Source organism: Pieris rapae, chromosome 6 (genome assembly GCF_905147795.1).
Source record: "Pieris rapae chromosome 6, ilPieRapa1.1, whole genome shotgun sequence".
NCBI lineage: Eukaryota > Metazoa > Arthropoda > Insecta > Lepidoptera > Pieridae > Pieris > Pieris rapae.
In genome coordinates, this window is record NC_059514.1 from 2,313,526 (window position 1) to 2,336,116 (window position 22,591).

At 32.8% G+C, this 22,591-nt stretch overlaps 2 protein-coding genes across 2 annotated transcripts; both read left to right on the forward strand.

The window, feature by feature from the left end:
• Nucleotides 1-3,372: 3,372 nt before the first annotated feature.
• LOC110994331 (hemicentin-1) lies at nucleotides 3,373-15,458 on the forward strand. Its single transcript, XM_022260907.2, has 17 exons — nucleotides 3,373-3,596; nucleotides 4,249-4,484; nucleotides 5,292-5,405; nucleotides 5,829-5,924; nucleotides 6,222-6,350; nucleotides 6,996-7,161; nucleotides 8,133-8,311; nucleotides 9,093-9,165; nucleotides 10,045-10,205; nucleotides 10,774-10,945; nucleotides 11,354-11,599; nucleotides 12,058-12,130; nucleotides 12,415-12,623; nucleotides 13,437-13,614; nucleotides 13,893-13,987; nucleotides 14,278-14,431; nucleotides 14,927-15,458. Exons 1-17 carry the CDS (start codon nucleotides 3,410-3,412, stop codon nucleotides 15,054-15,056), a joined length of 2,598 nt encoding a protein of 865 aa, XP_022116599.2. The 5' UTR covers nucleotides 3,373-3,409; the 3' UTR covers nucleotides 15,057-15,458.
• Nucleotides 15,459-15,797: 339 nt separating this feature from the next.
• Nucleotides 15,798-22,336, forward strand: LOC110994327 (Hermansky-Pudlak syndrome 5 protein homolog). Its single transcript, XM_022260900.2, has 5 exons — nucleotides 15,798-16,072; nucleotides 16,572-16,682; nucleotides 17,326-17,562; nucleotides 17,648-19,873; nucleotides 21,674-22,336. Exons 1-5 carry the CDS (start codon nucleotides 15,977-15,979, stop codon nucleotides 21,986-21,988), a joined length of 2,985 nt encoding a protein of 994 aa, XP_022116592.2. The 5' UTR covers nucleotides 15,798-15,976; the 3' UTR covers nucleotides 21,989-22,336.
• The last annotated feature ends 255 nt before the right edge of the window (nucleotides 22,337-22,591 follow it).

The window sequence follows — 22,591 nt, forward strand, 5'->3', positions numbered from 1 at the left end:
GTACTAATATTGAGTAGTTATTCTAGTTATTTATAAGTGTTAATTATGAATGAAATATTGATTTTCATATTGCAAAGCTTGGGATTTTTTTTTGGACAAGGTAAGATTTTGGGGTATTTATTTGTGTGTTTGAAATAAATGCACTCGATAAATATAATATACTTGTACAACATAGCAATATAACAACTATATTCACAATATACACATTATGTTATCAAGCTTCCTTTTGATAAGAATACAATGTATCAGCGATATGTTTGAAAAAACCGGAATTTGTGGAAGAACAACAAAATAATTACAGAGGCCTACATGTTCTTTGAATAATGTATAAAATGTATAATGGAAAATATTGTTTCATATACTTATTTAAAATTGAATTTTTGCGCGCACTACTACTATGTGGGACCAGCTTCCCACTGAAGTATTTCCAAATTAATTCGACTTAGGGTCCTTCAAGAAAAGAGCGTATCAATTCTTAAAAGGCCGGCAACGCACTCGCGAGCCCTCTGGCATTGAAAGTGTCCATGGGAGGCGGTATCACTTAACATCAGTTGAGCCTCCTGCCCGTTTGCCCCCTGTTCTATAAAAAAAAAAATAATAATTAAAGTACCACCACTACTATGTAGGACCAGCTTCCCACTGAAGTATTTCCAAATTAATTCGACTTAAGTCGTCTAGAAAAGAGTGAATCAATTCTTAAAAGGCCGGTAACGCACTTGCGAACATTATGGTAATATGAGTGTCCATGGGCGGAGGTATCACTTAACATTAGATGAGCTACTACCCGGTTTCCTCTTGTTATATAAAAAAAATTAGCGCAGCCATTTATATATTTATATCTCTACAGCAAAAGCAAATAAAACATTGTTAAAAAAAAATCTCCTCAGACCTGATGCAGTACTGATTACATAGCGAAATCATTAGTTGGTCACTGCTAGTGACTTTGTGAGCTCCACTCAGACAGCATACTTCCATCTGAAATACTTAATTTTTAGCATAAAATTACAGAAACCAAAATAAATTCGACTTTGGTCATACGCTTGAATCACGTTAAATTCTTCCTGTAGGAGAAATTCCGATAACAATAAACAAAAGCCAGAATCGTAACTGTAGAGTATGTATGTCATCGCTTCATTTTGATACTGAATTAATTTATTTAATTATTAAAAATCTTACAGCTAACAAATATATCATAAAACAAAACATTTAGACAATACAGGAAGCCAATACAGATTACATAGATAAACAATATTGTGTATCAGAAAACATGTGTAACATTAATGGACAAAATTAAAAAAAAAATCTAAAGAAAACTGTAAATTAACTTTTGAAACAACAAATAATACTTCGTCTTCCCGCCTCATCAAATATTATCACAACTTCTTTGGCGAGGTTGAAAATATAAATATCCTCATAATTGTCATACTTAGAAAGAATTTCACAAAGGAGTTTTAATTGGTTGATCACCTCTTTGAATATATCAATTATTTTTTCTAGAATTCATACACGTAAAACCAAAACCAATAAACAACTCATTGTACATTGTAGCTAATTACTAGTACTCGTAATCGTATAAATAAAATAGCACTCGCCCTAACAGGTCAACATTGTATCTTATCAAACATAACTTTATTGCAAATTTAAGGGCCAATATTTGTTTTATAATTAATTATAAATATGAATTTAATAAAAGACCATTTATACACAATAAATTAAATTATTAATTAAACACTTAAACACTTCAGCTGCCAACCAATTCGACTTAGGGTCCTTCTAGAAAAGAGCGTACCAATTCTTAAAAGGTCGGCAACGCACTCGCGAGCCCTCTGGCATTGAGTGTCCATGGGCGGCGGTATCACTTAACATCAGGTGAGCCTTCGCCCGTTTGCCTCCGGTTCTATAAAAAAAAAACAATAAACTGATATTTGCTTAAATGTAGGAATATTATACATACTAGCTGATGTGGTCTCTGGTAGAATGACAAGCGCTGTGGAACAGTCTGCTCCTCAGCATAATGCTGAACCAGGGCCAAATACAGCCACAGCACACACGCATTACATACTTGAGACGAACCGAATGGGAAAAGGAAAAATATATATGATCTCATTATATCTTTTATTTAATTTTTTCTCTTATATATTGTTATTTTGTGGGTTTATGTGTGTGTGTTTTTGTTGGTAATAAATGCTATGTCTACATAAAAATAACTATTAATAAGTACTTCATGGCAATTAAGTAAAAGTTATCGTTGTTGACAAAGATTCGCATTTATTTGCACAATTATATTTGACGACTTCGTTCTCATAAAGCAATATTTTACAAATAAAGATATAATATTATATATCTCATTAAGATGCTGTATATCAAAGAATGTGAAATCTAACATAATATGAATCTCAATCGCGTTTGTTCAAAGAACATAGGAACTGTTCTAATATAGTTGTGCTCAAATTCAAATTCAAAAATCATTTATTCACATAGGTAACATAATGTACGCTTATGAACGTCAAAAAAAATACATGAAATGCTTTTTATTTTACATTTACCAGTCATCAAGGGCGTAGAACGGAAGAGAAGAACTGGCATTAAAACTGCTGTGTTGGCCTATTGACTTTAGCGTGCATCTCTGAAGTCTTAAACCATACGTTCGATACCTGGGAGGTGCACCAATGAAGTTGCTGTCTACATGCGGATTTAACACTCACTCGAAAACATCATGAGTAAACTGACATGCTTTAGAACCTAAAATTGCCTTTATAAGAATTAATAACAGCAATGAAACACAGAAATCTAAGTCCTATCAAATCAAATATACAAAAAATCCTTTTTTGATATAGGTAACATAATGTACACTTATGAACGTCAAAAAAATGAAATTCTTCTAATTTTACATAACTTCTCAAATCAAGGGCGTACAACGGAAGAGAAGATATTGCAATAAACTCTCCGCCACTCTTTTTAATCGCCAAGTTTTTTCGTTGCGCCTCTGTTTTTTAATAATAACAATGTTAAATTAGTTCATTTAGCATTTTAAAGTGTAATAAAACTATGTATTTTATATTAGATTTGAAATAATTAGTAGTTTATTCTAAGTTAAAGAACATTACCTTAGTCTAAGCTATGGACTAAGGTAGAAAATTAAGTTAATATAATATTACTTAGATTCAGGTTAAGAATTCTCTTTTGTGAACTTTATTGTAGGAAAAAAATTCATCTATCTAGTCTTGCGTCTATTATTAAATAACTTTAAAGCATCCAATAAAATACAAAAATAGGTTAGCTAACAATTTAGTTGCTGCACTTATTCATGGTATAATATTCGCCTTAATAAACGTAATGAATGCGTTGAAATATTAAGTGATTCATTTCAGTGTCGGGGTCGTGTCGAAGTCACTGCCTAGTGATTATCATGGCGTTATATCTATTAATTTATTTCGGTTTAATATACACTGTGACGAGTGAAAAGAGCTTTATACTTGTCTTAGATACTACAGCCTCTATGAAAGAAGATGTCGATATAATTAAGGCGAATAAACTGTTTGCTTTGGATGAGAAAACATATGCCGAATATATTTTGCTGCCCTTCAATAACCCTGGTAAGGCTTTAATATTGGCGTATACGTAGATGACCTTTACAGCTTTCTTGCTCTACTTGTAACCAGAATTTAGGAGAAACTAAATACATACCTAAATATGGCAATATATAACGAGATTACGACAAGCTCACAGCACTCCTTACACGACACTTACACAGATCTCTCTAAGACAAACATAGACTGAAAGTAACTGACACCCACAGGCCGAATACACCATCGAGCCGTGGACATTATGTATGTATAGTAAATAATGAATTCCTAACTTCCACAACTGACCACAACTATGTGGAAATCAAGTATTTATTTAAGCTACTAAAATGACGCTTTTAGGTACTAGTTAACTACTCGGTTACACTTAACCGTATAATAAAGGCAGGCACTGGCACTAGCTCTAAAAAAAGTAATAACAAATGACGGTAGGCCGTAAAATTATTACGCGAAGTTCATCAACAGCAAGCAAGCAGGCAATTGTTAAAATAATTACTTTGCCGGCGCAGTAAACAAAGACAGATATTTCAATAAGACTTAAAAAATTTTTATAGAACAGGGGGCAAACGGGCAGTAGGCTCACCTGATGTTAAGTGATACCGCCGCCCGTGGACTTTTACGATTACGAATCTGATTTTTTTTTAAGATGTTTATAAAATTTCAGATGTTGGACCGCCATTGGTTTTCACTACAGCCACGAATTTTAGAGACCATTTAGATCTGGTCGAAGCTGGTGGAGGTGAAGAATGTCCAGAGAAGTCTTTATCAGCAATAGAAATGGCTTTAGAAAGAAGCAAATATTCTTCGAATATTTATGTGTTTACTGACGCGATTGCAAAATCTGAGGAGAGACCAAAGATTGAAAGTATATCTCAACTCTGCAGACAGAAACGCAGTCAGGTTGGCTATCCTTGTATATACTTAGATGCTAATTTTTTAATTTATGATATTCGTTTAATGTTCTTTACTACAGTTAGCGACATTGCAATGTAGTTACGAAGCCTTTTTAGCTATGCGTAAAATCGAATAGCTATCGTATTTTTTTTTTGAGAGGCTCATCTGTCTTCTCGAGACTAACGCAAGGGCGTCTCCTGCGGAATTTGGAGCTCGTTTGGTGCTGTCAATGGGTGTTCAATCGCCTGAATGGCAGAAGCTCACTCCATTGAGCGATTTACGAAGTAAAGGTTTAAACCTTCGCTGCAGGCGGTTTTTAATTTGTTAATAATAACTGTGATTGGAACATCCCGATTCGTAAGGACATGTCTAAAAATAGGAAAATAGGACATGAATAAAAATGGCTTGCAGGAGGCCTTCCTGCAAGCCATTTTTATTCGGGGAATAATTGATGCTATTACGTACCAACGAATTGGGATGATGTTTAGCTTTGAAGTTTCGTGTCGACGCCAACTTCGGGTTTTGAGCAGATTTTTCATTGGGCATATAGCTATCGTAATAGTAAAGAAAGATTTTTATATGGAATGATGAACGTGAGGTAACATAATCCGTTATTGCAATAAAATAAAATACTATTCGAGTAGTGTGTAGTAAAGTAATTGTATTGAAAATAAATAGGTTCAAGCAGAAACAAGTGAATAACCAAGGTACCAAATTCTTCCAGGGCTAAATAATTACTGTTATATTAGCTCGGTCTCCGTACATGGTTAGTTCACAAGTGTTAATATAAAAATACTAACCCATATTTTTCAGGTTTTCATTTTCCAAAGCGGACACTGTGCTTCCGAATCGAACGACTTCTATTACGATGTAGCCAATCTATGTTCCGGTTCCGTTTTCTATATCGAATTGTCTAGTTTAAAAAAGGTACGTAGCTACAGTCTGCTGATTGATATATGACATATCTATCAGTATCAACAGAAATTCCACCACTAAATTAAATTAACCACATGTAACATATATATATATATATATATATATATAACAAAAACATTGATATTATAGTTCAAGCTAAAAATGGAATACATTAAATGTATTTACAAAACGAAATATTATTAAATTAATTTAACTAAGTAATACCTAATTCTTGATCAATTGTCAAGTATTAATGATAAAAACAACTTCCTACTATCTACTGATGCGGCTATTATAATCTTGGCAAGATATTAGTAGTAGTAGAAGTAGTAGTATAAGTCCGCGTTAACTTCAAACATATACATGTATATTATTCATTATAAAAATATGTCGGTAAATTGTTTTCTTATTCGGCTAAATGGCTTTATTTTTCAGGCATTTGACTTTATAAAGGAAACTATGCGATTAGAATGGACGCCAGCGAACGTACAGGAAGTATCTTCGAACGTTTATGATCGGAAACATTATACAGTAGGTATTTTACTAACCGGCTCATCTCTATTGCTCATTACACGTGAGGCACTTCTTTTCACATACAATAGTCCGAAGTCAAATATCCACTACGACCCGAAAATAAAAACTTTAGGCCTGCAATTAATTTGGTCTGAAGAAAGCTGACAATCTATTTTTTTATATATATTTCCTATGTATAAAATATTATATATCGTTAGTGACAAGACTAATTGTACTATTGTGTAAAACCTGTTTATGCATTACTGGTGTCTTAAAGAATTTTAATTATTTTATATGTAGATATGTGTTTTATAGTTTACAGTTGACGTGCTAACATCGGACATTTTAGTTGGTGTATCCGGACACAACCCTGAAATGCAAATCTCAAACGAGCTGGGTCAAACAGTAGACTATACTAGAATTATGCAGACAAGGTATTCTTCGGTTAGTATTTTACTGAGATTCAAATACCTCAGAGGTTTGTTTTTTAAATTCATTACATTACCCATTCACATTGTATGGAGGCTGTGGTTACTTCACCAATATCTATCAAATTGGCACACCGTGTGCAGTTTGATCTATCTTAAAAGAAAGGATAGCTTATATATACAATTCTACTGTACGTGGGGACATTAAACTCCTCTTCAACGACTAAACCGATTTAAATCATTGAATGAGTTTGCGTGGAGCCCTGGGTGGTTTAGATTCACAACTCAGCCCGGTAGATGGCTTTTTTCTAAATTTGTTTAAAATCCTTATCGCTTTAAATATCATGCAGGACAACTGCCTGTGGTGTCCGCTAGTTTATATATTATATATAAATATGTGTGGGTATATATTATATGTATACGAAAATGATCACAATGTTGGTCAGTTTCTATTTTAATATTACTTTAATAATTTACTGTTTTAGGTTTCTGTAGTTAGTTTTAACCTTTTTTTATATAATACATATAAAATAAATTATCCTTTTCTTTAAATCTTAACTTTTAAGTAATTGTTGTGTGCTTCTTCAAGCAACATAGTTCCCTCATTTTGTACCGGTCTATTTTTATTTATTTTTTATAATAATTAATAAATTATAAACAGGTGATGTCCTTGCATGGGCTAGATAGTGGGGAATATACTATAGAAGTGAAGTCACAGGGTCCAGCATTAATATATGCGTTCACACATAAAGAATTGACATTTAAATATGGATTCTCACCTAAAACTCCTAGAAGCTTAAAGGAAACCTCCGAACGACCAATACCAGGTAATAAATTTTGTTTTACAATTACCGTTTACCATACAACTTTATATATAGTATAGCTTTAACATATTTAAAGAACACTTTTTTTACCGGATTGAAGCAATGTATTATTGTATCAATAATCATTTAACATAATTTGGTTTTTATCCGACGTTTCGCGTGCTTAACAGTGAGCGGTCATGGTGACTGAAGACTAAAGGTGTATTTCAACACCATTCCAACTTAAGTATTTCCGAACCAATTCGGCCTAGGGACCTTGAAGAAAAGAGCGCACCAATTCTCTAAAGATCAGCAACGCACTTGCGAATGTGAATGTCCATGTACGGCGGTATCACTTAACATCAGATGAGGCTCTTAACTAAAAAAAACAATTCTTAAAAGGCCGGCAACGCACTCGTGAACACTCTAGCATTACAAAAACAACTAGAAGGACGATATATCAGCAATGATAAGACATTTTAGGCCGCGTAGACAGTTCACACCGATTCGATACACAACCTTGCTTAAGATTTGCTTATCTACTGGACAAACTATCAATAAAATAATAAAATAAATCATTAATTATTCAATTTTTACTTTTTTTATTTATTTATTATTAAAAAAAATATTTTTATTTTACTTATCTATTGGACAAACTGTCAATAAAATAAACCATTTTTCAATTATTTTATTTTTTTTAATTATTTATTATTAAATAAAAACAATTACATTTTGTACATACAAAAGTAATTGTAAACATACAACGAATCGTTGATACACTTTTCATTTTGTGTAACCTCAGTTCACCTAGCACTAGTATCTTAAACGCCAGGTCATACCTGTCTCATCAACAAGTTGGTTAAGATGTTTGTCATTAGATGTTTATTGTTTATTAATAAATAAAGATAAGGATTCACGATTTCAACGTTAAGTCCGCGATGGATGGACAGGTATTAATAGAGAATCTCTAACCGTGGGTGATATTATTGTTCCAGGGTCATCAAACAACATACTAATCGTTACATCAGGAAGCAATATAGAACTATTATCTATAGAAGTACTGATGCTGAAATCTGGGGAGACAAGTGTTCTAAATTTAGAGCTTAGTTACACCGCTAAGGGGCATTATATGGCCACGCACTTGTTTGAATCAGGAAAATCATTTAGATTATCCGTAAGTATTTTTGTATCTCATATATAGAATTTTACTCCCAATAACAGAAAAATGTTGTGTGGTTTTATGAAACCATCGTGGTTTCATAAAACCACACAAAAGTGAAACTTTTTTTATACATTATATAAATTTAACTAAAAAAAATTTGGAATAATATTCCATTAAGGATATAAATCGCTTTATCATTATTATAATGGTTAATAAAAATAGACTAATTCTCCAACTAATATTTTTAATGAATTCTATGTCTTAGAGAGTACGACATACATACTTAACAATTATTTAGATTAAATGCACATATTAAAATAGCGTGGAGCACTGGCACAAATGAATAATAGTCTATACACTACACGGTAAGCTGCTGCAAACTATGTGCGCCGCCATATTGGCCATAGCTGCTACGAGTTACGACGAACGCCTTTCACTTTATTCCTACTTCGGGGCCGACCGTCACGCGACATGCGCCACACAAACCAAAAAGTTTGAGACGATGTAATAAAAGTTTCAGTTTAAAAAGTAAATAAATGTTTTCGAATTGAGCACTTTTTTCAAGACTATATACCCATCATATGAGCAGTGTTGAGCTTTTGACTTCTTTTGAATTTCTTCGCTGTATAGCGATACTTATTCATCGACCGAGAAAAACAATAGTTTTGGGGTCGCTTGCACTATTTTCCAGGCCACAACATATATCTTTAATTAGCGGATATGCACTTGAACCTCACGGCCCAAGAGTCTCTGCTCTAAAGGAAACAAAATGACAATTGTATTCATTTTTTAGATAACTGCAAAATATGCTAACTATAACCAAGTTATAAGTGGTGCTTCAAAAGTAATCGAAACGCAACATCAAGGTATGTAAGAAAAGAATACAATGTCCTAAACTCTGTATCAACATACTTAAAAGATTCTGCAGGTCTAAAATGATAGTCAGGGTGGCGCAGGTGCCAAAATTCACATTTTTTTTAAACTCCTGCGGGTTACAAAATTTAAGACAGCATTTCAGTAGAAGATATACCACCTTACCTGATGTTAAGTGGCCGCCACCCATGGACACTCATATTGCCAAGAGTGCGTTTCCGGTCTTAAAGATTACAGTGAGATGGAGGCATTAAGGATGTTTCCTCTTGCTCTCTGTATGTATTGGCATTTAATATTGGTGGTTTGTTTGCTACCCCAACAGTCTTCCTATAACACGATTGTTTTAGACCAGTACGCAGGGAGGATCGTTACCGATTGGCTATTTTTAATTTTTTGTATCTACTACGTGAGTATGTAAAAAAATTATGTTATTCGTCGCGACCTTGGGAGAAAGGGGGTGTGCAGAAACGACTAATTATAGTAATTCCTAAAATTCAAAATTCAAAATTCAAAATTCCAAATTCAAAATTTATTTATTCATGTAGGTAACAATGTACACTTATGAACGTCAAAAAAAGGAATATTAAATGAATTTAATTTTACATTTACTGCCAGTTCTCAAATCAAGGGCGTAGAACGGAAGAGAAGAACTGGCAATAAACTCTCCGCCACTCTTTTTAATCGCCAAGACTGTATCAGCTTCAAGAATATGAAATTTTATTTGTAGTGGTTTCACGAACTACTTTCAAGTTCTAAATAAATTATAAATTTGTATTTTTTATATGGATTTGAAAACTCAATCGTATTTTTGATGATAACAGGTACTGCTGTGAACAAATTTAATTTGAATATTTTCGTAACAAATATTACAGGAATGGTGACTGAGTGGATTAAACCATCAACCCATATAATAGACGAATACACCAATTTAATTGAATTCGGATTGAACGCTACATTCGCTTGTAAAATCGATGGTTTTCCAAAACCAGAAGTTTGGTGGGAAGATGAGAATTCTGAGATACTTCCTTCTGATGTAAGTTCAATGTTGTAAAATTTTGTAGCTTTTCCCAAAAAGTATTTTTTTTATAGGACAGGGTTCAAACAGGCAGCATGCTCACTTTAGTGATACCACATGGACACTCAACGCTAGGGAGCTTGACTGAAGAGTTGGTATTTGCTTTTTAGCTATTTTCACGCATAATTTACGGTTATATTAAAAAAACAGGAATACATTTATATACGTATTCTTTACAAGCTAATTTTTGATAACTGGTATGGCAGCTAAGAAAGCCGCCGCAGCCAGCAGCCCCCTTGAGGGCTTCAAGGGCCTTTGATCGAGGGCCAGGTTACACTCGAATTTTGAACAGTTAGAGGTCGTATCTCTCAGGGAAGACCTCCACCGGGAGTCGATTCCACAGTTCGCTAGTTCGCATTAGAAAATTCGCATAAGAAAATGCCTTGTAAAAAGGACTGTGGAGACTTCCAGCCAAAGTTGTTGAAATAACGACTCGTACGTTCTTGAAACGAGGCAGGAGGGTCCAACCCAAACAATCCGTTTCGAATCTAATTAAATATGGCTTTATTTTTCTCTCAAATTACAGACAGTTTTGTTAGAAATTCCTTCTACGTACATAAGTTACGTCAGCATCGACAATGCAACACACAATGGTACAATCACGTGCAAAGCCAGAAATTCTTTAGGTACTGCTGACAGCAGTGTGGATATATTCGTAAATCGAACATTTGTATTTGAAGTACTAGAGTATCCTTCAGGTAATATATTTTGATTATTATTTTCATTAATTGAAACATCATTCTTTATTTATTTTATTTGACAGTTTATCATTAAATTGTGGGCTAAATATAAACAACTTTGTACAGCTAGGTAAAACATTAAATAATCAAGAACCTAATAATTAGGTGGATGGACAAATAAGATCATTTTAATTCAGAATAATTAATAAAGAAAATAATAAATAAACTAAATTAGAAACAATTAGAGTAGTAAACTTGTAACGCATTATTACACAAAAGAAATCAGATGTCAGAGCTCTCCTTGCCAATATCTCACTTGAGGCAAACAGCCCATCAACAGTTAAATTTCTAAACGTATCCGCCCCATCGGCATCCTATTAAACATATGTATATAACCAGAGAATAAACTACTATACCCAATTTCAGATATAACAGTTAATTACGGTGCCACTGGAAAGCTCTATTGTAAAGTAAATGCATATCCAGAAGCTGAAATTAAATGGACCCATAATGGTACTGAAGTTGATAGTGAACGAGTGGAAATTAATCCTGACGAGAACTGGTTATTAATAAAAAATATGGATCTAGATGATGTTGGCGAATATGTATGTGATATACAAAATGACGTGGAATCTATATCGTATACGGCTGTTGTTTTTATCACTGGCTTAGGTAATATTTCACGTCTGTACCTAATCATAAAATCCTTATTATTTCTTACTTATTTCCCTTTAAATAAACGCTGCAATTGCAACGAATAGTTTTTCAAAACATCGAGCATGATTGGCTGGACGTCCTTCAGAGGGACACCCACACTCAGCACCCACGGTGGTGGACGCACAGGCTGCCCTTCATATTCTGGGGGAGGGGCAATTCTGTGCTCTATATCCACTTCAAGAAAAGAGCGTACCAATTCTTAAAACACCGCCTACGTGAGTGTCCTAGGGCGGCGAAATCACTAATCATCAGATGAACCTCCTCCGCCCGTTTACCACTTAAGAAATAAAAAAAAATGTATAGCCGCATTTAATTCATATACTGACGTAGACCAAAGACTATATAAACTAAGCCTTCGAAGAGTACACTTTAAAGCTTTCAATATTGTTATATATTTTATAATTTTATTTTAGAGGCCCCTGCTGTACAAATAGAGAAAACTGAAGTAATTTTGAAACCGGGTGATTGGACACAACAGAAATGCTTGTAAGTAAATATTTATAATGAATACTTAAAACAATGTAGGTATATTATCGGTAACTATATCTACGTAGGCTCGTAGTGTTACTTAAATTGGATGTTTTGGTTGGTTTTGTTGTGTATTTGCCTTATCTGATAAATAAACCGAGATGTATATCCTAGTACATATTAGGCTAGTAGGCTATACCCGCAGCGTCCCTGTTCTTCTAAAAGTTAGTTACTTCAAAGCCTATATCAACAGTGCTTATACACAGTTCTAATTCCCTCCAGTAATCAAGTTAACTTTACAGGATAACAAAAGGGAAACCCACTCCGTCCATCTCTTGGAAGTATAGATTGGAAAATGACTATGGTTTCTTAGAAATTCCTGAGGGCGTATATATATCAGACAACGTATTGAAAATACCATCAGCTCAATCGCATCATGGAGGCGTATATATATGTGAAGCAAACAACTCCTTGGGTCTCGATCAACAGCAGTTGTTAGTGAAAGTGCAATGTAAGTGTTATTAAAAATACTGAACCTATAAATCCGGTTATTTCTAAGGAAATATTGAAAAAGTAGTAGATGATAAAATAAATCAAAATATTGAGCAACATCTTGAAAAAATTAATTAAGGAAGTGGAAAAAAAGAAGAACCAAAAATACTGTAGAAAATGCCTTTTTGGTATTTCTTAATGTAATTCTTCTTCTGTTAATGAAAATATAACAATTTAGAGGTCGTAGCAACTAACAGTGGATTATTCTCTCATGGATATTTTTTCTAAGTAATACTGATCTTACAATCAAATTTTGAGAATTCAAAACCTACCATCTAAATTTTGTAACTATTTAATTTGAAAGGAATTTGGATTGTGGTGAAAACCATCAAGCCTCAAGGCCGCAATTTATAATGTTTAAGCAATACTAATTTAAAAATAAACAGAGCCCAATGGGACACGGTTTAAAGGCATATCTTTATGTCACACTTGGTTGGCAAACCACATAACTTCAGAAGTACTGCAGTATTGATCCTATATTGATGTTCTATGTAAGCGAAGTGACTATCAACATCGAGATAAATATTTAAAGATTTGAAATTGAGAGTTAGTTTCGTTATACGATGACTTTCTTGGAGTTCTTTCGTATTACCATTACTAATCCTAAACTTTTTTTATAATAATTGTTATGAAGACCTCGGCGATGACTACTCAGAAAATGACTCCATGATATTAATATAAATATAATATGTCAATACTGTTTTTTGGTAAAAAAAATTGCCTAAATTAGTCCAAAATATATTTGCTAAATTATACTAATGTTCTGTTCTAGATCAACCGAGAATCAAAAACCAGGACGAGTCTCTAGAAGTAAAACAGGGTGATTTAGTTACGCTGCCGTGTGATGTCGATGCTGTACCAGAGGCTGAAGTGCATTGGGACATGTACCAGGATGACGTTATCATTGCATTTGATGATAGGCACCATACGGATTCATCCTACACACATCGGTATTAATACCATCAGCATGACATCTTAAGAATAAATTTGAATTCTTTAACGTTAAAAATAACGTCTAAATTTGTGATTGACCGAATTTGTATCATAAAATATCATAATATTATCTATAATTAAAGTTGTTTAAATACCGTTCTTACTACGGAGACTACTACGAAGAATTAAATAAAATCATGTTAATTTTGGCAGACAAGAACGTTTCGAAAAAAGAGGTCTTTGGAAAGTTATTCTAAGATTTCTTGAATTTTAGTTAAAGTTATATTGGTTTTAGATTCACGGCGCAACTAAATGACTCTGGAATGTATCACTGTGTAGCTAAAAACAGCATGGGAACTGCGACACGTACTGTTAACGTTAATGTTTGGGGTATTGTATTAAATGTTTATTATTATTATATACGTCAGTAGTAGTAAAGAGTCATCCTTTACTCATAAATAATAAATCTTATTGCTCCGTTTTAACAATCCGTCTCTCTCAGTCACAGTGTAAAGACAATTTGAGAGAAAGAGATGTAGGACTAATTTAATTGTGTTTGCAAGAACGAATCACGTATGAAATTGTAGGATTTCGCTTTTTTCAATAAATATTTGTTATTTTGTTTTTATTCTCCATACGTGTTTATTATTAACATTGTTTAAATAATTATTTCCTTTCAGTTGCTCCATACATCCAATCTCCAGTTAGTAATAATATTACTCAGATGATTGGGACAACATTATATCTTAATTGTTATATCAATTTTGGGAACCCCTTACCTTCCACCCGATGGGAATTCATCGCGTCTAATACAAACATTTCTGTTTTAACAACGTAAGTATATTACGTCCATTATTAAATCAAAGTTCGTTAACGAATACCCTACGCGTGATTGTTACATTTGTAGCGCCATCTACAATCTGTTGTTACAAATCATTGTGATGTCGTTTATCGTGAAACGCGCGAACGAAGTTATTCTGGCCGCTAAGGATATACATAATATAGAACTTTTCGAACTTAAATTTAAAAAAAAAATTAGGGTAAAGTACTACCTTCACCGGGGAAGGCGGTACCTTTAGTTCGTACTTCGCTTCGCACTACTCTCGCAGGAGACACCCTTGCCCTTGACGGGGGAAAATGCTATTCAGGCCGAGCTCAGCTGTTAAAAACATTCCCATTGCGACCTCAAGCGTGCCACTCAGTGGTAAGGCTGGTCGAGGACTCTCTCTTTCGGTTGAGACACGATCACGTTAATCTATGATATTTTTTGTGATACATATACACATATAACTAATATTATCTTCCCTAATTTGTATCATATAATTTTAGGGGGCATGCAACTGGAAAGCTGGAATATCAAGTTCATGATTTAAAGAAGAAAAACGAAGGCACCTATCGGTGTATCGCAGAAAATGATGTTGGAGTAGATAGTATTAATATATTTCTAAAAGTTGTATAGGGAATGTTTTAAAATAGTACTTACTATCATTTAAATTATCCATATCTAATAAATAGTTACAGTATTTAATATCCTAGCATATATTAATATCCCATTATATAGTATTTTTATATAATACAATATATTTCCAAAAATTTAAGCACATATTATGTGTAATTATTGTTGTTGCGAATAAAACCTATATGTACAATGCTTTTAAATATAATATATATACATAATCTCTTTTGCTCTGGGCCCCAGATTTCTGTATCTGTTTCATGATCATTTTTCAATGTAATAGGCAAGTAGGTGATCAACCTCCTCTGTGCCTGACACATGCTGTTGATTTTTTGGTCTAAGACATGTCCGTTACCCCACGATTTTTTCCATCACTGTTCGAGCGAATGTTACTGATATATTATATTAAATAAATAATGTTAACCGAGTTTTTTTTATCAAAGATTATTATTTTTGACTACAAAATTTTAAACGTTATGCCATCATTACATAAACATATATTACGCGGTTTTTACAAATATTGAATAGCATACTTTTTTATAACAACACCAACAAAAATACAACTCAAAATGATTAGACATCAAACGTAAAAACGTGATCTAATACAAACTTAAATGTTTAAAATAATTCAATATAATATAAAAGTAATAAGTAATTATAATTGCCACAATGGTCTATGAAATCTGTATCTGTGGTTCGAATGTATGTGGGTTGTCAAAAATCAAAATAACATTTGATGTATGACAGTCACACTGTAATAAATGAGCGTTCATTTTCATTGCATGTTGTGAAAATTAAAATATGAATTTTCGTTGTGTAGAACAGTGAATGAAAAGTAGCATTTTGAATAAAAGATTTTTGTAAGTAGCATAAATTCTTGAGTGTATTCTTTATTTTTTTGAGAGAAAATGTCGGCATAAACTATGGCGGAGTTTAAATTACCACCTTACATTCTTCAAGAGCTGCCCGATATTACAGAAAGTATACATTTTCCCATAAAAAATATTCAGCGCATTAAAGTAAGTATCGTTTTTCTTTATTTGGCACTTATTCAAAAGTTTGCATTTAGAAAATACCTTGTCGCACCGCACTCATTCAGATAATCTATTAATATTCAAGGTTGAAACAAGTTTTTCTAAGATAATTTATATCCAATAAGAATCACATTTCTTTCTTTATACTTTCTTAACTATATTAGACTTGAAAGGGTTCTTATAAAGTAGTTCTATGTCAGTAAAACAATTGGTCTTAAGTAATGTAATTATAGGTTTCAACAAACATTATAGTTATAGAATTTCACACCAACATCAAACAACCCTTATTATTATTGTTTTATTTGTTTGAAATTATGGTATAATAATACATAGTTATATAGTATAATGCCCATAGTAATATTTAATATTTTTATAGTTTGTTATTTATTAAGATAAAGTGAGTGGAAATATGATATGGGTGTAGCCATTCCTGCAAATTTTAATGCGTTGTGGAAATACAGTAAAACACATTGTTTTATTTCAGTATACTTGTTTCGATGTCTCTAAATCTTTAATAGCATTTGGAGCGACTAGCGGTGGAATCTATGTGTTTAATAGATGGCCCTGTGAATTCATACAATTGATCCCCAATAAGGTAAGGTAAATGCTTATATGATGAAGCAGGTTACATTATTAGTGTTGTCAATGCATTTCTGTCATAACATTTCACTGTTAATAATGATAGGGCTGGAGGTTATAACTTTTGCTTTAGGTTAGTTATGAATAAATATATTTATATATAGAGACATTGAGTGCATGCTTTAAAAATATCAGTGGTGTAATTTTTATGATCATTTGTCAAGCTAATTGGCAAGTTTGCCCCTGGCACACCATTGACTTTTTGGGTTTAAGCCTGTTTCCTCACTGAGAGTTAAAAATGCACATAGATAAACTCTTATCTGGTAGCTGGGATCAAACCTCGTTGTCGCACACTAGGCCAAAACTTCTTTGCTGAGTGCATCCTTTAAAGGATGTATATTTCTTGTTTAAAATGTGAGTCACTTGTATGAAACCTAATAAAGCTTCTAGCTAAATGAAAAAGTTAAATTTTATACCTTTATTGGAGACTAATTATTATCAGGCTCAATTTTATGATTTTTAGCTTTATATTATAATTCTCCAAATTAAAGTGAAAAACATAGTTTACATTATTATTGCATTCCTTATAATTTTTAAGTATTGTGTTATTTGTGTTTTTTTAATGCATTGTAAAGAAATAACTTTGTAACTAATTCTAGGATGGACCTATAACACGACTGGCCATTTCTAAAAATGAGATGCATATTGGATTTGCTAATGGGAAAGGAATGGTGACAGTCACAGAATGTGATCAAAATTTGAGTAGAAATGATTCCACTACTTCATCCAAAGAACACTTGGGTAATGAAGTCACTACGATGATATGGAGTGGAAATATGTTATTTACTGGCGATGATGTTGGAAAAGTATCTGTTCTCCAGCTAAATAGCTTCATTGTAAGTAAATGTTTTTAACACTGACATCGTTTTTATTAGCCTTTTACTTATAAATTCAACTGAAATATTAAATATATAATTTCAGACAAAAAGTATGTTCCATGGTTCTTCACAAATCATTATGAGTCTAGACTCACGAATATGTCAACTCGATTGTAGAGATTGTATGCTATTAGTTTCTACATTGACTCGATGTTACATCTGTAATACAGCACAGGAGCAGTATAGACAAATTGGACAAAAATTACGAGACGGAGAATTTGGTGCCTGTTTTGTAGTTTCAGACACTATCACCAATGGTACTGCAGAAACTAATATAGAAATTACTGAAGTAAAGAAATACAACATTGTTGATGATGCTCAATTTGTTGTTGGTGATGAATTGTCAAATACGCTTATGTATTGTGCAAGGCCATCATCAAGAATTTGGGAAGCAACGGTTGATGGCATGGTGAGACGGACTCATCAATTTAAACAGGTTCTTGCTAAACCACCAATGAAAATAATATCCATAAAATCTTATGAAAATGAAAATGTAGCTATTGAAAATGAAAAGTATGAATGCGAAGGACAATCAGTTAATTTCTCAAGAATGTACTCAATGAACAGTGTAATATTCTCGTTTAATAAAAGGGCATTATACTTTTTGAATATCAATGAAGTAGATGATACTGTATGGTATGTGTACGATGATATCATTGATTGCAGAACTATTAATGACATGTTGTATGTATGGCTTTCAAATGGCTCTCTTGTTAGTTTGAAATTCATGAAAATTGACAAATTTCTAGTGAAATGCTACATTGATGAAAAATATGTGTTGTGTGCGGAACTTTGTGCCTTGTATAAAGAATATCTGCTAGAGCACAATTTAACTATGAAAATGCACATTTTGATAGGTTTAAGGGACAAATTGAAGAATAATGGTTTATTATCAAGTGTAGAAGAGGTTTTAATTAAAATTGATAAATTAAAATCAAGTGAAGCGACTCAATTGAAATCAGGAATTTATGTGGTTGACAATCCATATTCACAATCACTGTTAGATGAAAACTATGATATAAAACATAATGATGATAACTTATTTAATACCCTATCACCAGAGGCACTTCAAGCTTTAAAAGGCCTAACTGTAACTGTCTCAGGGAAATTTAACTCAAGTAAAAAAATATTAAAGGAGAAATGGGAAGATTTTGAAGAGAAAGTGAAAAATTTCAGTGACCGAAGTCAAGAAATTACTCCTATTAGACAGTTTGATGGTGAAAATACACCTAAATGGGTAGCTCGTGACGATTACTCATTGGATGATACACCTGTCATAAATGATGAAATCATTTTTAAAGAATCTAGTCAAGAAACCATTGAAATAGACAATAATTTACAGAGTAAAGAAGATAAATATTGTAAATTATTATACCAGTACTCTAGGCTAAGCCTCGTTAATAAGGAGTCTGAATCGAATTTAATCTCAATCGTAGAAGATTACAGCTGTGATATTAGTGAAATATATGAATTGATGCTTTTATTAGAACAATATTGCAAATCGGTTGGAGCAATTGAGGATTCAAAGTTTGTTCCGAACAATATTTTTCTGACATACTTAAACACTTGCATGCGCAAAAGTGAATTGTTGGATTTAATAATAAAAAGTGAAGTGCTGTATAAATATTTTGTGAATTCGTGTATAGCAGTGAATGTGAAGACTCAAAAATTAATGAACATTGGTTGTGAGTGCGGATTTCCTCTCCCATATGTACGGACAAGTCAGATGCCAGTGTTTTCAGAATTGATAGATGAATTTATTGAGCGGCAGTGGTCAAATCAAACAAAGGAGCAATGCTATGAAATTTGCAAGCGAATGCCATACTTGTGGAGAAAAATACTCTATTTGAGACGAAATGAAGATTTACTGCATGTTTTGAGAATTTTAGTGCAAATGCTTGATGAGAGTTTGTTGCATTCGTTCCTTCCTCAGTTCACATTGGACACATGGGACCGAGCAATACAATTATATGCAACATTACATGCGAATATATGCTTGAATTGCAATAAGAAATTTGATAATATATCAGTTAAAGATATGCTGAGTTGGGACGACTTAGGGTCGCTAATAATAAAGTCCATAGGTGGAAGGAATGCAATTAACATAATGAAAAAACATGCAAATCTGATCGATACGGGTGCACTGACTATAAAATTTTATCATACATGTTTGATGGTGTGTTTATTTGAGAAATTTGATGTAACAATAACTGTGCCGTTGGTTGACACACTGTATAGTGCTTATGAGTTTGAAGAAGCAAGAAAGCAGGTGAGTTTCTTTATTTTATAATTTACTTGCTTTTTCAAAGTATGGGTAACTAAGGTCTGTGTACCATATTTGACATGGGTCTCGAGTGAATATAATAACTAAATTATTTTATTATAACTGACACTGTTTTGATGAATATATAACATTAGTTTGATACTTATTTTTTAATACAGTTGCTCAAAAAGTGGCATATTGCAGGGAGGTATAGCGTTCGGAAAGTGGGCTATTACACACTCGTGCTTTTTCTTTGCCATTCCCGCACTCGTGCGTTTTCTTTGCCAACTGTCAAAACAATGTGTATTAAAAAGAAAAAACCAACCACGAAGGTTTTATTCAAAAGATTCATAGAAGTTTTTATGATATATGATTTCTAAATATTATAATAATTGGATTCAATAAGTTAGGTTAGGTTTATTTTATTTCATATCAATAAAAAAAATATTAAAAAGAAAAAAACTAACCATGAAGTTTTTACTAAAAAAAATCACAGAAGTTTTTATGATTCATGCAAATATTTTAAAAAGAAGCTACTATTTGTTTCAATATCAGATTTAATGATTGGACTCAATGAGTTATAATTGGTTTTCTTTCAATAAAAATAGTCTACTCAAGAATTGGCTATATGGGCCAAGTTCCCTTTGCCTACTCAAAATGGGTGAAGAAAAGAAAAAACAAGCTTTGCTCATATTCTTTGCGGTTGGCGCCATTTTCCAAAGATGTTCTTTCGAGTTGAGTTATTTGTTGCACAAAATGAGTAATTTCGACGATATTTTATTTGAATGAATACCACCCGAACGCAGTATAATTGCATAAAATGCTTCGGAGAACAATTTACCGGAAACATATAAGTCGCTACATATCTACGTGCAACTTGTCCCGACTGTCAACCCTCACCTTCGGCTGCGCCTCGGCTCGGGTAGACATTCGTCGGAACTCGTTGCAATGACAGGCTTTCCGCACTTGTAATGAAATATACTATTAATGACATTTATGATCTGTGCTCTGTAAATATTTATGGGTGCAATAATCTAACGTCATAACAATCTTCTTTTTATATTTATATGTTGACCCAATATTGATAATAATTTATTTGCAAGAGTTCGCAAATTCTGTCATATATATTGACGTTAAAAGTTTTCTTAAATAGTTAAAAGGTAGCATTTAATATTACATATAACATAACATTATCAATCATTTCATCATCGTCAATATTGTTTTATTATTATTACGTCAACACATTATTAAAACATATTATTGGAATATTAAACTAGCATTCATTAACAACATTTCACTCATAATAATTATGATATAATTATTATACAGTATACTATATGGAAAACACTATCAAAGTTGTCTTTGGACGCCATATTGACAGTGAGTTTCGACGCTACCCGTTAGGTGGCAGAAAGTGGAAGTAAATTTAAATTAACAGTCAACAGGCTAGGCATGCAATGAAACGTGATCTATCCAAGTCATTTGACTAGCTGTTTGATCAACTGGCTGAATATCTTCAGGCCGTTTGTTAAACGGCGATGTTTGGTTAAGAGGCTAGGCTCATGATTGAACGGCTAATTAAGCTAGTTGGCTGCGACAAATATTAAATATAACATTTATGTTGCCAATTATGTGTTCTGTGAATATTGTCTGGAGAAATAGCAAGATTAATTTAATTGTTATACTACATTAAAATATATTATCAAATTAATATTAACTAACAATATTTCACTGAAATATATACTACACAACTTCGCCAGGAGTTCACAATACTATGTACTTAATGTTTTTTTTAAATCATTTCAGTTATACGCGTTACTTCGAAATTCGTCAGACGGAAAAATCAATAACACGGCTCTTCCTCTAATAATAGCAGCGACGTCTGAACACTGGGGACTAAAACATGTATACGAGAAAATTAACAAAACTAATATTAATATAAATGATGTACTAGAAATAATGACTCCACAGTTAGATTGCACACTCTGTGGGCTGCCATTGCAAAACGATTTTTTAATTAAAGATGGCGGATTGTGGGCCTTTAAGTGCGGCCATAGTTTTCACGGCGCTTGTTTGAATTTGAATAAAATTAAATTGTGCCCATCTTGTACGTTAAATTAAATGACAGTAGTTTTTAGCAGTCCCCCTTTGTAGTGTTAGACAAGTTTATTAACAAAATCCTCAAAGGAGGTTTAAACTTAGGCGGGTTTTTTTTGAATTGTCAGTCCGACGCACTATGGCAACTTTGTTTTTGAATATAGAAAACAAAAATTATTACGACTAATAGTTGCAGTAATCTGTGGCCAAGACCAATAGATAGAGAAAAAACATCAGTCTATCTCACTTTTAAATACGACGAATACGTCAAATTGTGTTTATCCTGTGGTACTAGGAAGTACTTTTGTTATATCGGTGCAATATTTTTCTTAAGAGGCAATTAGTACTGGCGAGTATGCACGCTGCAGTGCTTCATATTATTACGTAATGTGTAGATTCAAAAGTCATTGAACTCTTTGGATAAATGTCGGTAGAATTTATCCAAAGAGTTCAATGACTTGTTCAATAAACGTGCGTGTTACGTCTATGGGGTCTACTAGATGCTTTAAAAAAATTTAAAAAAAATTAGCCAACTGCAATTTTGTGTTTTGTTACAGCGATCCTTAGTACAATTATGGCGTCATCTAACGACGAAACATAATTTTGATATATTTATTTTGTTTTATT